This window comes from Rattus norvegicus, chromosome 3, assembly GCF_036323735.1.
Source record: "Rattus norvegicus strain BN/NHsdMcwi chromosome 3, GRCr8, whole genome shotgun sequence".
NCBI classification, from domain to species: Eukaryota; Metazoa; Chordata; class Mammalia; order Rodentia; family Muridae; genus Rattus; species Rattus norvegicus.
In genome coordinates this window covers 188477567-188493110 of record NC_086021.1, presented here as the reverse complement: position 1 = coordinate 188493110, position 15544 = coordinate 188477567, and the positions used below count along the sequence as shown (strand labels likewise).

General features: G+C 50.8%; 1 protein-coding gene across 12 annotated transcripts in view; it reads right to left on the bottom strand.

Annotated features, from left to right (window-relative positions):
- Nucleotides 1-15448, bottom strand: part of Col20a1 (collagen type XX alpha 1 chain) — a 34664-nt gene extending 19216 nt beyond the window's left edge. For 7 of the 12 annotated variants that reach the window (XR_010064639.1, XR_010064640.1, XR_010064641.1 and 4 more), the window contains exons 1-13: nucleotides 9406-15448; nucleotides 6720-6863; nucleotides 6324-6479; nucleotides 5969-6094; nucleotides 5005-5163; nucleotides 4415-4534; nucleotides 3925-4089; nucleotides 3037-3192; nucleotides 2650-2819; nucleotides 2114-2243; nucleotides 980-1125; nucleotides 771-894; nucleotides 214-350 (exon numbers count right to left, since the gene is read on the bottom strand). Coding sequence is in view for 9 of the 12 variants with exons in the window: in XM_039106762.2 (XP_038962690.1) it covers nucleotides 214-350; nucleotides 771-894; nucleotides 980-1125; nucleotides 2114-2243; nucleotides 2650-2819; nucleotides 3037-3192; nucleotides 3925-4089; nucleotides 4415-4534; nucleotides 5005-5163; nucleotides 5969-6094; nucleotides 6324-6479; nucleotides 6720-6863; nucleotides 9406-9607 (1935 nt within the window). In the remaining 3 variants the exon portion in view is untranslated. The remainder of the gene's footprint in view (nucleotides 1-213; nucleotides 351-770; nucleotides 895-979; nucleotides 1126-2113; nucleotides 2244-2649; nucleotides 2820-3036; nucleotides 3193-3924; nucleotides 4090-4414; nucleotides 4535-5004; nucleotides 5164-5968; nucleotides 6095-6323; nucleotides 6480-6719; nucleotides 6864-9405) is intronic. The other 5 variants (XM_017592316.3, XM_017592315.3, XM_039106764.2 and 2 more) reach the window with 4 other exon arrangements.
- Between the last annotated feature and the right edge of the window lie 96 nt (nucleotides 15449-15544).

The following is a 15544-nucleotide window of genomic DNA, read 5'->3' as shown; positions in this document are numbered from 1 at the left end:
GAGCTAGGATGCCACTGACACTGCCTCGCACCATCCCAAAGGCTATGGATAAGGAGCTTAAACAGATAAGGACTAAGGCATAAGCAAGCAGGAAGAAGAATATGTGGGTGAGAACCTAAGGATGCTAGGCTCCCCATGCCTGTGTGGATGCTGATCTACCTAGGATTCTGGATCCTCCAGGAAGCCCTTGAAACTTTGGGCTCCCACTCTTACCTGCCCAGAGTGGCTGCCATCGCTAGAGACGTAGCTGACCTTGACCAGGCGCACAGGCCTCTGGGCTTCCCAGGACACACAGGTTGAGTTGTAGCGCACATCTGAGAAACTCAGGTGTCTTGGGGGCCCCGGGACAGCTGCAAGACACAACAAGGCCTCAGGAGCTGCCACCCCTACCCTTGCGACTGAGGAAAGGGTAGGAAGCACTGAGCCTGAGGGCATATGGGTCATCTAGAGTTATCTGTGATCTCCTACCCTAGAGCAAGCTAGAGAACAGAACAGAACAGAACAGAACAGGGTAACTGCTGTGTCAGAGATTCTCAACATGTGGGTCCCAAACCCTTTGGGAATCAAATGATCCTTTCATAGGGGTCACCTAAAATCATCCCAAATCATAGATACTCATTACAATTCCTAACAGTAGCAAAATCACAGTTATGGATTAGTGATGAGAATAATTTCGTGGTTGGGGGGGGTCACCACAATATGAGAACTGTATTAAAGGGTCACAGCATTAGTACGGTTGAGAACACTGGACCGTCTGAACCAATACTCACGGGTCCTGGCATGGATGTTCCGGGCCTCACTGGCCTCTGGTCCACGAAGGCTCTGCACTGAAACCTCATAGTCCTGGCCAGGCTCCAGATCGTCCAGCACTACCTCAGGCCGTCCTACATGTACCTGGCAGGGACACGGTGACACAGTAGTCTCTCTACACTGAGCCTCGCCATCTGCCCCACCCCGCCTCTCCCTCCCTGCCTCTCACCTCTCTCTTTTGTTCCTCCCCAGTGGAGGCAGCCAGCAAGTACTGTACCAAGTATTGAGTGGCCCCAGCAGAGGGCTGCCAGGTAAGGTGGAGAGTTCTGGGTGTCACCGCAGCTAGGGTCAGTGGCCCAGGTGGAGGCAGGGGTGCTGAGGAGGGGGTGATCATCGGGAGAATCTCAGGGGGATTGTGGCACATGCAGAACTCATATACGTGAGCAACAGAGCCCCTTTTCCAGTGACGAGGCTTTGAGTAGGTAGGGTTGTAAAGACAGCCAGGTAAGCGACCACCAATCAGAGTACAGGATTCTAGGTCACATGTGTCTCAAATGTCAGCGGGCTGTATTTTCGGCTAACAATTCTGGGGGAGCCAGGTCACCCCGCTGGCCTAAGGCAATTTGCTACAGACGTGGTAAGGGATGTAGTATCCAGGTTCACACACACAAACCCTCACATACTTCACGGAGGTGTCTCTATGAATGACCAGAAGAGGCAGATCAGAGGCAAAGAGCAGAGCCGAGGTTGTAAGGGCTGGGTGAAGCTGTCAGTGAAATGTGCAGTTTCCTTTGGGGAATGAATATGATCTTGGTGTAAACTTCTCTTTATATATTGTTCTTCCTACTTGTTTGTTTGTTCAGGTTTCTATCTTTTGAGAAATGGTTCCCTCTTTCTAACCCTGGTTGTCCTGGAACTGGCTGTGTAGACAAAGCTGGCCCTGAACTCACGGAGATTCACCTGCCCCTCTAATGCTGGGATTAAAGGTGTGTGCTACCACAACCGGCAAAGCCTTGAATACGCTAACAGATCTCCTCTGTAAGTGGGTGAGTGTGGGTGCATGAGCCCTATCTCAGTGGGGCTATTAACCAGAAATCATTGTAGGTCCAGCAGCAGGCTGAGAGCCAGTGGCCTCGACCATGTCCTGTCACCAGACAGGAAGGGTGCCTTAGGACATCATAGCATCAGCAGTATTGAGCCCTGGTGTGATGCCACTGTGTTCAAAAGAGGACATGGGTCAGAGAGGCTTGATCCCAAGCCTCTTGTGGCTCGTGGGAATCCTTCAGACCCAGAGCTGTCTGTAGTCACATATGCTGGTACTATATCCCCAAAGGGCAGGACTACACGAAGGTCACCTTTTTACCTGTGGTTGCCCGTCCTTGCAGACTCTTGCCAACCCCACTCTCGTAGACAGGAAGCACAGAGACCGAGTATTCTGTGTTGGAGGTCAGGTTTCCAAGCTCCATGGATGAGACAGGCCCCTCCACCACCACCTGAGCAGGAAAACCCCATCAACAGGGTGTAGACTTGGGAGACATGGTACTACCATCCTGGGAGGTTAGGTCCCCACGTGGAGCAACACCAGGCACCATGGAGGCAGGTGAGACTGTAAAACCATCCACTTATCTAGCAACATGTCATCAAAACCAGTCTGGTGTCTGCAGTCATGGCCCGGCACTCCACACTCTGACCCAGTCTGATGGGTACATCCATGTGTAGCTACCCATTCCCAGCACCACCCTGGATCTCTTCTCTCATGCAGACTTACTCATCTATAGGCCCTCCTTCTGCACAGCTCAGCGGAACCCACCTGAACCATGCTGGTTGAGTCCTGCCAGCTGCCCCAACTCCCAAGGATGGTCTTAGCAGAAGCTGAATCAGGGGATCCCCTCCTCTTACCTCCTTGGGGGCACCACCCCTAGAAGGCTGCCATACAATTAGATACTTGAGGGGTGGGTATAAGGCCGGAGTCCAAGACAGGTGGATACTGGATGAGGTGACGTGGGTCAGGGTCAGTCTGGTGGGCGTGGGGAGAGGGTCCAGGATCCGAGTACCCGCCGCTGGTTTGACTGTGAGGAAAGGTAATCAGGAACCAAGCAAGCACGTCCGCATACTCCCCCTGGTGGCCATATACAGGAGGGACAGGAAACTCCCCCTACCCCAACCCTTAACATATCCAAGGAGGAATCCCTCTGGTTTAGGCTACACTCCCTTCTGGGCCATGAAACTGCCCCAGTATAGCCTCAATCTTCCTGTTCCACCGTCACTGTGGTGCTGTATCCCTACCTGGGCCTCTGCCCTGAATTTTTTGGCAAATAAGACGGCTGAGCAGAGGGGCTAAGGTGGTCAGCTGAGGGAAGTCCAGCACGTTGTGGACAGTGATGTCCAGCGGCTGGGATGCCAGGAGCTTCAGCTCGGCCTCGTCGACATTCTTCACACCTGCTTTGGGGAAGTGTGCACCAACAAGCCACTCTGAGAACTCTCATTCTATTTACAGACAAGACCACAGGGGAGGGACCTAACAGAGTTCCCAGCGTGGGGGAGGGCACACACTGAAGACATATGTCCTAGATTCCACGGGGTCTCGGTGGAGCATAGGAATGGGGCAGGGGAGGCCAGTGTGCTTAGCCCTGGGAGCTCTGAGAAGTGGGCCAGGCTATGTGGATGCTGGTGTCAGATACCCACCCATAAGAGAGGGGGCTCCTGGGAGAGAGGAGATCCTAGAACACTCCCTACACTTAGAGTTTCCTTCCCATCAAACAGTGCAACCAATGTGGTCGACGTCCCAGAGACCACTCGGAACAGTCCTTGCTTGAGGAGCAAATGGGGCAGGGGAAGAGCTGTCAGGTATGACAGCAGGTGCCAGGCAGGGGACCAGTATGAGGGTCACTTGCATTGTGAGTCGGAGGGGGGCAGGAAGTTGGGGAGTGTCACAGCAGGGGAGGAGGCAGGGATAGATTTTGCAGATGCTGTTACAAGGGGTAGCCATGAACCTCTATGGAGCAGCACTCAACCTCTGGGCCCTATGGGTGTGGAAGTTGCAGGGCAGCAGTTATAATGGACCCAAGCTTTTTAGCAGAGATGGTAAAGCCAGAGTAAAGATGTGTCTGTGACCCAGAGCCCACCCCAGCCACAGCCATCCCAACCCGGGGCCCAGGCACTGTGTGGGCTCACCCACAGTGAAGACATCAATGTCCTGGTCCTTAAGGACTCTGGCAGCTGTGCGCACATCATCCTGAGACTTGCCGTCTGTCACCAGAATCAACACTTTGGCTGCCTCTGGACGGACACCTGCTGCTGGCTTCAGGTTCTGCCCCAGCACATGGGTTAGGGCAAGGCCTTGGAAATATGAGGGACAAAGTGATGGACGGCCACTAGGACCTCCACCTCAGACGCCCTCTCAACCACAGCTGATCCTGGCACTTGCTAAGTAGGACCGAGAAAGAAGCCGCCTCTGAACAATGCAGACCCTTGCTCTCAACAAGGTGCCCAAAGTTCCACGTGTTTGCCAAAGGTTGGGGTGGGTGGTGGTGGTTGATTTTGACCTGTAAAGTGTGCAGTGGGCTCAGCACCCACCCATCACACAAATGTTCATGGACGGACAGGGTAGAAAAGGGTTGGCAAGAGGCTTTAGAACAGCTAAACCTCAAGGCCCAGGACATACCTGTGAACGTGTTTCCTCCTTTGTAGTGGAGGTGGTGTACTGCTGCTAGCACTTGCTCCTTGGTGTGGAAGGAGTTCAGGTCCCACTCGGTCTGGGGGTCTCCACTGTACTGAGTCAGACCTAGGGGTGGACTTTGGTTGCTAGGTTGAGGTTTTAGGGGAAGGGGTCTTTCTTTTTTGCATCGCTGGGGGCAAGCATGCTAGGCAAGTGCTGTGCTACTGTATCCTCAATGCCAAGGCTCAGCTTTGAAAACCAGATCCACAGAATCCCCTGCTCTGAGTACGGCCTCTGGGAGTCCCACTCCCAGGAAATGACACATTTTCAGGGCCCAAGGCTTGCACAGAGATATCATCAGAGGGACTAATCGGAAGCTAGCCATTCCTGCAGACCATAACAACAGCCCTGACTCACAAAGTGAGTTATGGACCTGACCCAGCCAAGCAGGTTTCAGCCAGGTTTCTTAATCTTGAGAGGCTGAGGCAGTCACTATCCTTTCCTGAGAGCAGCACCCTTCTGCTGGCAAGAACTCAAGAAGTCCAATCCTCCCCACCCCCCACACACAAGGGCAGGGCAAAGGAGATGGTACCCACCTACTTGGACTTTATCTGGTCCTATTGCAAAGTGTGTGATGATGCTAGCCAGGAAGTCTTTCACCTGCTGAAAGTTGTTGTGGCCGATGCTCCAGGACCCATCCACCAGGAAGATTATGTCAGCAGGTGTTGGGGGTGTGCACTGGAACTGGGGGTCATCTGAGGCAGGTAGTAAGGAGTGAGAACACCTCAAGTATTGGAGAACTGACTGCAGCCCTCAAAATACCTTTCTGTGGGATCTTGGTGGGGGGGGACTTTGTGCCTTACCAGGCTTAGAAGAACCCTCATGTATCTGAGTTTGGAGTTTCAGTTCCTCTAAATCCCTTCACAGAAGGCTGATTACAGCCTCAGTTCTAGGGTTCACTTCTGCCATCTAAAGCCCCTGGCAGCACTGTCTGGACCTGACAATTTAGCCCCTGGGTTGAGCAGGCTTCAGTACCCACATTTCCAGGCCCAGATGCCCATAGGTAGTGTTACTTGGTGTGGCTGGGATTGTCAGCACCATAGACAGCCCAACCTGGGCAAATTGACAGGAAGATCAGACAGGGAGGGTAGCAATCAGAAACTTCTGTGGCCTCGGGACATTCCATCTCCCTAGAGTTCTTTGTAGATAAACTGCTCCTACCTGGGGCTCCTGATACTTTGACAAAGACGGCACCTGACAGGCCTCAAGGAATTTCTGAACACAGCCAGCTGATTCCTCTGTGGCTTCTTATCCTCACTCTAAAGGGGAGGCCCAGGCCTGCCTGGAAGACTCTCAGAGGAGGGCTAACAGTGTACCAGAAGACCTTATCCATAACAATAGAACAGGGTACAGGGCCTGGATGTGAGGGGGTAATACCCAAGTCTGAGGAGAGCAGCCTTCCCACGGCTCTGTGCTGCTGGAGCAGGGAGTATCCTGATGTGATGGGAGACAGATGAGGACATAGCCTCAATCCACCTGGCTCCACAGGACAGAGCTTACCTAGCTTCCCTCGCTTTCCCACAGAGACTGCGGTGTGGCTCTGCCTCTCCAGGTCTGGGGTTGGCTGGGCAGAGTCTTGTACTCCAAGGCCCTGCTTGAGTTTCCTCTGATCCTTACTGGCCACTCCTGGAGGCAGGGGGAGGAGTCACTGCTTGCTACTGTGTACATCCCAGACCAAAGCTAGGGCTCTGTACATGAGATTAGTGAGTCCAGGAACACATCAGGTAATCCTAAATTAAAGCTAGAACATGTGGTCAGATACAAACAAGAACTTCTGGCTATATGACAAGAGACACAGGAAGCTTCACGGGACTTCCCCTACCCCAGGATTTACTCTCACCCCACTCTGACCCACCGAGAATGGGAAGGTCCCTGCTTGAGGTGAAGGCAATGCTGGGCTCAGATGTTTTCTCAGAGTCTGGGTCCCTCAGAGGGAAGGAGGGAGGCTCCAGGGTGGCTCCTGCCAGCCTCCGGCTTCCTCTGCCCAAAGATTGGCTCTTTAGATCCTCAACTGCAGACAGAGGAGAGACTGTCAGGACACCAGCCCAGTGTAGGAGCAGGGGCTTAGAGCTTAGGGGTTTGTGCACTTCCTGGAAGGCAAATCGACAGACTTGCTGTCTGCCTCATGGGAGATGAGCAGCAATGCCGGGAACAGGAAAAAAGACCCAAGCACTTCACAGGCAAAATGCTTCAGGGCACAAGCCAGAAGCCTTCCAACCAAATCCACCCATCTGGCTGCAGGAGGACTTACTTACAAACTCCCTTCGTGCTAGCAGGACAGGCCCAGAGTCAGTGAGCTCGAAGATCTGTAAGGTGTAGCTCTTGGAAGGGCTCAGGCCACCCACAGTGGCTTTGGGGGTCTTGGTGGTCAGTACCAGCTCCTGCTCCAAGTCCCCTGGGTGGGGGTAGAGTTGTTGAGGCTGCCAAATTTACTGTACATGTGAGTGCATACATGTGGGTTGGTGTGTATCCATGTTAACGTGTGTGTGCTGTACATGTTTGTGCATGTACCACTGCATATGTACTATGTGGAGTATGCATATGTGGATGTGAGTGGATGTTTGTGTGTGTTGTGCAAGTCTGCATACATACGTATACACGGAGCATATGTATACTCAGGTAGTATTCATGTATGTGTGTGCATGCGGATAGGTATATGTGCAGTGCATGTATGCTTTGCGTGCACATACACAAAATGCACGAGTGTATATGTGAGTTATATGTCCTTCATGCATGTATGCTATATAGGCATACATGTACATGAAGTGCATATGTGTGTGCATATGGATATGTGAATTACACATGGATTATGTAACAGTATAAGAAATCATCCAAACCAATCCCTGTTGAGGTCAGGGAAGAGAACAGGACGAATGTCAGATGGGAGCGCAAGATACGGGAAAGGGAATCTCTGGCAGCCAAAAGAGGTCTCTGCCAGAGAACCTGTCTTGTAGGAGAACGCCCACCTTTCCTTCTTTGGAACACTGTCATCTAAGATAGGGACAGATTCCAGCATTAAAAAAAAAAAATCACAGCCAGGCCTGGCAATACAATCCTTTAATTCTATTACTCTAGAGGCAGAGACAGGCAGGTTTCTGTGAGTTCAAGGCTAGTCTTGTCAACAAAGCAACCTCCAGGCTGGCCAGGGATATATAGTGAAACCCTGTCTCAGAATCGAACAGAACGAAACCAGGTGATTCCAAAGGATCCCTGTTCTATTTGGGGGCGGGTGGGGTGGTGTCAGAAGAAGTGACCTTGTAGTGGATCTGGGAGAGATACCTAGACTTATGGATGTGCTCACAGAGCCTGTGTGTCTCGAACAATAGGGAATAAAAAATGATTCACACCTGGGAGGAACAGAGCACTGTTTTTGCACAGTGGGCAGTCCCCAGACCTGCACCCAGTCCAAGAGTAGGCAATGTCTAGGCAGGGAGCCACAGACCAGGGTGCTTCTGTTATAGTAGCAGAAGATAGACTCAAGCCAGGTGTGGTGGCACAGGCCTGAAACTCAAGCATGCAGCGGGCTGAGGCAGGAGAATTCCTGAGTTCAGGTCAAGCTTGAGCTATGCAGTGAGACTCAATTAAAAGGAAGAAGTAAGAAAAGACTATGTTTTACTGAGACAGATTGTCACGCTGACTAAAAAGAATGCTCTGGTCAGTATCCCTCTAGAAGCTTTTCTACTATATTAGTATTTTATAACTTTTAGCTTTATACATTCCCTTTGCTTTGTTCTTTTTATTCTTATAATTTATCCTTTTTTTCTACCCTTTTCTTCTAGTTTATCTGAATTTGCTTTTCTGTTTTATATAACTTAATATGGGTGCTTAAATTCTTAGGTTTAAGGTTTTTTTTCTTTTTCAATACTGGGGTTCACTCACTCCAGGCCTCACACATGCTGGACGAATGCTACTACTGAGATACATCCTCAACCCTACTACCATTGTTTGCTTGCTTTTTAACTTATGGAGCTAAAGCTATTCATCTTCCTCTACGTAACAGAAAAAATACAGCATCTATGTAACTCAGGTTGGCCTTGAACAGGGGATCCTCTTGCCTCAGTCTCTGGAGTATTAGAATATAGGTGTAACGTTGCCACACCCAGTTTGTCATCATGGCCCTTTCCCTGTTTAACTGGAGGGCTAACTGAGGTTCAGGCACTCTCCCATCTCACATTTACTGCCTGGAGGATCCAGGCCATTCTTGGCACCTTCTGGGTGTATTGGTGCTGGGTACAGGAGAATACAGGGGCCCCTCTGGCTGCATCTGCTCCATGTGATTGAGGAAAGGAGCACAGAAATGATAGAAATAGCTCTGCCAGAGACGTTGAGGGGAGCAGCTGGCTAGAGCGGGCTCAGTGAATTCTACTGACGGTGTGAACTCACTCCCACAACTTTATTCAAGTGGAAAACCTTGGGCCTAAAAGAAATGGAAATGGAGTGCACTGTCTTTTATATCAAAGTGTTAATGAGACAAAGGAGATTCCGTCTTTAAAGAAATTTGCTTTCTTTTTTAAAGGCTTACGAGGGTGGGCATGGGGAGTCCCTGTGTATACCTTCAGCATTTTTCTGAGATCTAAGTTTGTGCACCAGGTTACAACCTGCCCTCAGAACCTGCACTTGGCTCATCAACTATGCTGTTTGAAGTCAGCCAATATGTAAGGATGTGAGACCTAGCTCTGATCACTCAGAGTGAAGTACAAGACTTCTTTAATTAGGAACAAAACCACACTAGGATCTCTGGCTGGGTGTGCCCAGTTACTTACTTAAGCTTAGCCACACTCCATTCTGCAGAAGTAAAACCTTGTGCCTAGCCAAAATCCAGAATAACAAACTCTGCACTGTGTGCTCATTCTCTTGAGACCCCAGGCCCATTTCTAACAGCCCTAACAGAAGGAAGAGGAGAGAAAACCTAGTAGGGAGACATGAGCTCTCCATACCTGCCATAGGTGTCACTTGCACCAAATAGCCAAGGCCACTTCCCTCTGCTTCCCTCCACTTCATCTGCAGTCGATCCTCGGGCAGTACTGCCAGCCTCAGACGGCTACTTACTGTAACAACAGGATTGGAAGTTGGGGTGTGAAGCAGACTTACCAGTGACCAACTGACCACCTCCAGAAGGAGGTTTTCCCTAAGAGGCATGGAGGGATACGGCCCCACCTAGGTGTCTTTATAGAGTTTGTGGCCTCATGAAGCTCCCACATCCTTGTGATCTTTGATGACAAGGCCACACTGGTAGATTCAGGAGGAGGGGGTCTAATTCCACCACTGCAAAGGAGGATCACACCAGCACCCAGGGGAAGGCGGTGTGTGTGTGTACGCCTTATGATGACTGGAGATGCAGAGATAAAGCCCAGGGCCTTGGCAGCTGCCTTGGGTCTCCCACTCTCGAGGGATATAGAAGCAGCTGTGTGTGTGTGTGCAGGCACATGCACGCACGCACGCATGCATATGCTAGGTGGATGTATCCCTTGTGAGCAGATTGGATGTAGGACCTCAGCTGGAACTATGGTGATGGCTGTCTGCTTATGTGCACATGGTGTGCCTACATGTAGACATGTGTGGGATGTGTACCAAGCTTCAGCTCCCAAACTAGGAATGGCAGTGTGATGTCTAGTACCGTCAGCTTTAGAGAATTAAAGTCACCTGGGATATCAGACTCCAAGGATTCCTGTGGGGGGATTAGAGAGAGGGAAGCAGCTTGATTTCGTTAATTGACATTAACAATGTGGAGACACACGTTTTAATTGCAGATGGGGCTATTCCCTTGGCAGGAGCTATAAGAAACTGAGGTAATGGGTTGAGCACTAGCATTCACTCCTTTTTTGCTTTCTGATGGTAGATGCAGTGTGACTGGCTGCACCTTGGCTTCCCTGCCATGATGAACTAAAATAAACCTTTACCCCATAAGTTGCTTTTGTTAGCATTTTGCCACAGCAAAAGGAAAAGAAGCAAAGACAGGGTAATCCTGTCATGAAGGAGGGGGAAGCCATGGTCAATGGGGAGGAGGAGGACCGTAGGGCCTGTGCTGACCTCCCAGGAAGCTTCCGGACTCTGTGCTGCAGACAGATATTTTTGGAAAATGGGGACAGAGACCTCTTCTAGTCTCCTCACCATGTGCTGGGGCACAAAGAGATAGGCAAAGACTAGGGGGTGCCTGGGGTAGACACAATAACCCATTCAGAATGAACTCTTTCTGGATGGGCTTGACTGCTCTGACCATGACCTATTGAAAGGCAGGAATGTGTCAGGATGAGGTGGGGGTTCTGACAGGCCAGCTGTGAGCATGGATCCCCACTCTTGCCCATAAAGAGCCTTCTGTTTTCTTCCCTCAGTGTGTTAGGGGATTTTAGAACTTCCGTCTCAGAAACAGTACAGTAACGATCCCCTCCCTAACCTCAGCTGCACCTCCCAGCTGGTCTCTGAGGCCCCAGCCCACCCCAGTCATGCATGGGTAGCCTGTCATGCTGAGACCTGAGCTTGGGAAACAGTATTTGTGGGCCTTACAGAATCACTCTAAGTTGTTCATACAGCAAAGCCTTCCTCCTAATTGAAACCTCAACCTACAGGCCCCACCTTGGGGTTCCTCCGTCTGAACAAAGGGAGCTGAGGGACTTGGCCATGGGGTAGTCACCTCCCTGGATAAGGGGAATTGCTGGGAAGTGAGGTCTGTTAGGCTTCAGGCAACCCTGAGTTGGAACCACAGGCAGTGCTGTGGATAGCAGTGGTAGGAGAAGTTTTTAACTTGGATGAGGCTAGACCTTGGTGTAATTCCAGAAACAGATTCAAATCAGTCAGGTGTCATGAGGAACATACATGTTGCTCCTGGAAGCTAGATGTACCCATGAGTGTGAAGGCTCTGGGGACACAGAAACATTCGTTCCAGGGACCCACCTGAGCCAGCAGCTCCACAAGAAGGAGTCTGCAACACAGACTCTGCAAGTCCTGTGCATATCCCTTGGGGGTCATAGAAAATACTAGGGGAGACTTTCCCAGGGGGAGCCTGGAATGGCCAAATAGGAAGGGATTAGATGGAAACGCTTGTCCTAATACATGTACGGAGAAGAGAGATGCACCACCCGTCTAAGACAGTGTAGGAAGGCTTTTTCTTCCTGGGAGGCAGGAAGCAGGAGTGTTGATCTCCACTAAGCCATGCATGCAGTGTCTGAAACCACACTGAAAAGTTGACAGAATAACCAAGCAAACATAGATTCTGGATCAGATGTGGAGTATGCCAGTAATCTTGAAATAACTCAGACAGAAAAGCCTCCCTAAGCAAGGCTGAAAGACCACAAGATCAAAGGTCAAGGCAAAAGCTGAGAGTGGGGATTCTCTCCTCTGTTTTACCAGCTTGCCTGTTGCTGCAACAGCTCGGCTAAGTTGGCATTTACTCTACAGGGCAATGCCTCTTCTGGCAAGTCAAAGGCTTGCAGCAGAGTTCCTCTGCAGGCAGTGGGGGCGTTGCCTCCTTACCTTGTCCCTGCCCCAGTGCCAAGGTGGTGCCCAAGAACATCCAGAGGCAGAAGCGGAGGTAGGAGCCTTGGAGGCTCATACTGAGCAGCCTGTGGGAGGAGAGGTCAAGGCCCTTCAGCACTTAAGGAACCATCTGCCCTTGCCCTGACCAGAAAGCTAGTTCTCCGTCCACTCCTATGGACCAGCAGGATGTCCCTACAGACATGTGTGATGCCCAGAGGCCTGTGGCTTGTCATTATGGAGATGTCGATGAAGACTGAGGATCGAAGACCAGCACTGAAGCCATGCTGAGGCGTCCCGCTGAACAATGGACCCTTAGCTGCACAACCTCCTTGTGAACTCCATGTTCCTTCTGCAGGGAGCCAATTCTCCCTGAAAGGGTCCAGTCCAACACATCTGCCCATGCCCCTTCCAGTGTTCACAGCCACAACCCATAGTCACAGCAGGAATCACCAGAGTAACAAGACCTTGAGGACCCAGCAGCCCCACATGGTGTCTAGGATTGGTTTAGATAGATTCCTACCATCAAGGTCATCACATTGAGTGACTTGCCCTCAAGCACGTGAGACCAATTTCTGGTTAGAGCAGAAGCAGGCGCAGTAGGTATGAAAAGTACTGGGGAACCCTTGAGACCTCTCAGAAGTTGGGAGATAACACTTGAGAGGTCAATGGGGTAGGGAGTCCACCACCTAGGGGTGGCATTTTGGAGAAGGGGACACAAGCATGACCCAGCCTGAAATTTGTGAGCCTGAGAAGAATCCTGAGGATCCCAGATCCCCACCCCACTGAACAAAGCACCTGCATTTCCTATATACTCAAGGTTACCCTCTGCAGGGAAGCCAGCTCTGTGAGCAGAGCCCAGACCAGTAGGAAGGCTGCAGGGTAATACACCCAAGAATAGCAGTTAACCTGTGAGTTGTGACCCCTTTGTGTGTGTGTGTGTATGTGTGTGTTGGGGGGCATCTAATGACCCTTTCACAGGAATTATCAACGATTATTGGAAAACAGATATTTACATTATGACTCATAATAGTATCAAAATTATAGTTGTGATCAAAAGTATAGATGTGATAGTTATAGTAACAAAAATAACTTCATGATTGAGGGTCACCATGACATGAGGAGCTTTTTTCTTTTTTTTTTTTTTGGTTCTTTTTTTTTTTTTTTTTTTTTTTCGGAGCTGGGGACCGAACCCAGGGCCTTGCGCTTCCTAGGTAAGCGCTCTACCACTGAGCTAAATCCCCAGCCCCCATGAGGAGCTTTTTAAAGGGCCACAGCATTAGGAAAATTGAGTGTATATATGCATCTGTCCAGGGAATTTAAGGATCAGTGCTATGGACCACTGCCTATCTGCCTACCAAGTGCACAGAAATGGCCCGGGCTTCTGGACTCATTCTGAAGCCAGACCCCTCCCTACTTCATGGTCAGGGTGGTCACAGCTGACGAACATAACCCTCACAGAACCCAGAGAAGATGCTCAGGTCTCCAGGCTGCAATTGGTACCATGTTGTGGGGCCTTAGCACATTTCCCAATCTTCCCGTTGATTCCCTGGTAAGCCCCATCATGCACCCGGCCCAAGGACCATAATTGAGTCACTGACCTCCTGCTCCAAGGATAGTGTTCCTCACTCTTCAATGCCTCTTGGTCTCACTGTGACAAGGCTGGAGCTTAGAAAAGGCTCCCTATCCTGATGTCACCACTAGGCCCGCCCTTAAGGCTTTCCCCCTCCAATCAGCTGCTGCTTGGAACTTGTTTGCAAGAATGAGATGGTGGTCCCAGCACAAAGGACCCATTTCACACTGTACTGGGAATCCTACCAGGGGTAGTGGGAGACTGTAGGTTTGTCCCGCAGAGGAGGTCCCAGAGGCTTCTTGAGAATAAAGGCCAGTGTGTGCAGTTCTGGGTACTGGGCATAGGGAGCCTCTGACCAGACTATTTGGGGGAAGGACCATTAGACAACCAGTCACTAGGGGTTGAGGATGGGGTCTGTGACATCTATTCCCTTTCTTCCTGTTTGCCCTTGAACTAGGAGCAGGCCCATGCCCACACTACTCACACCTTCTGAGGCCATTCCAGCCAGTACAGGTTGGGAAAGCTCTACTCTCAATGAAGCTCTCTTGATCCATCTTGAAACCCCCATGGTTTCACCCTGTAACTTGGTGAGGTGGCCCAGTAGGCTGGGCCAGGGATAAAAGGCCCTTTTCTCTTGCCTTCAGGAATGACTCATGACCTAGCCACTCCAGAGTTCCCATGGGTCCAGTGCAGCCTCAGTCTGATTTTCAACTACACATGGGCTTCAACCCACGATATGGGACCTAGGGTCCTAAGTGTCTACAGACCCTCCCATAGTCAGATAAAGATTGTGAGCTGTAGCTCACAGGAACCTTGAAATAGCTACGTGCATTCACACACAGCTCAGCATTCCTCTCTGCACTATGATCCTTGGGTAGATTCCCCTGTATTTTCTACCTCATGCTGCCTAGAAATCCCGTTAGCCCTTTTACCAGCCTGGCAGTCCTGCTTCTCCTGTACCTAGCAATGGCATGTGTACACCCATCCCCATGCTCTGAGATCCATACCATAACCCCTGCAAACTAAACCAGGTCGGAGTGCCCTGGAACCTGCTTACCTTCCTCCTGGACCAGTCTGACAGTAGGGGATGCTAACACGGGAGTAACAATACAAGTGAGCAGGTGTGATTACACAGAATCTGACTATTGCCTTAATGGTTTCAAAGGTACAAGACTGACCCAAAGTTCCCCCTGGTCTGGCTGTTTGGGGCAGGAAGTCTGGAGCGAAGCATGAATGGAGAGACTGATATCCTTGGTGGCCCAGCATCCCTTGATGCTAAAACCTATGCTCCCAACAGCTGGCCAAAGTCACAGATTGATTTCAGCCAAACAAGCATTAACTCCACCACCCATGACACTTGGTGGGAGACAGAGCTTGCCTAATCCATGCAGGCTGGAGTGGCTCAGGAAGGTAGGCGGTGCAGGTTACCCCAGGTGAGAGTAGTGCTGACATGGGCCTGCTCCCAGTAAACCCTGCCATTGCTAGGTACAGGGGAAACAGGACCAAGGGCTCCCAGGGCACTTCCAGGCAGCATTAAGTGTCAGAAGAACTCCTTGACCCTTTAGTGCCACCCATAGACAAACCCTTCTGCAGGCCATACTTTCCCACTGGACATCTCTGGGCCAAAGCCACCACTTGTCCCAAGGATGCGGAATCTCTAGGGACAACCCCGCCACCCAGGCCACCAACATGGTCCAGGAAAGGTTGTCCACCCAAGCCACAAGATAAGAGCCAGTCCAAGATAGTATTACCTTCTCCTTTCCCACCTCCCTAATAACCTGACCAAGCATTGGCAGCCAGGACTGCTCAGCAGGCCCAGGCTGTCTGACTTAAGTCTAACCAGGCCTCCCTGAATGAAGCCTAAGCAGTACCTGCCGTGTTTGTTTACATATACCCAAGGGAAGGGCCCTCCAGGGTTTGTGTTTATAGAATATAGTCTGACAAGTTCCCTATATGCAGGCTCCAAGAAGCAGCCAAAGGTTCTATATAGTACCGGGCCCTGGGCTCTAATCACCCCGTCCTTTGAGGGACTG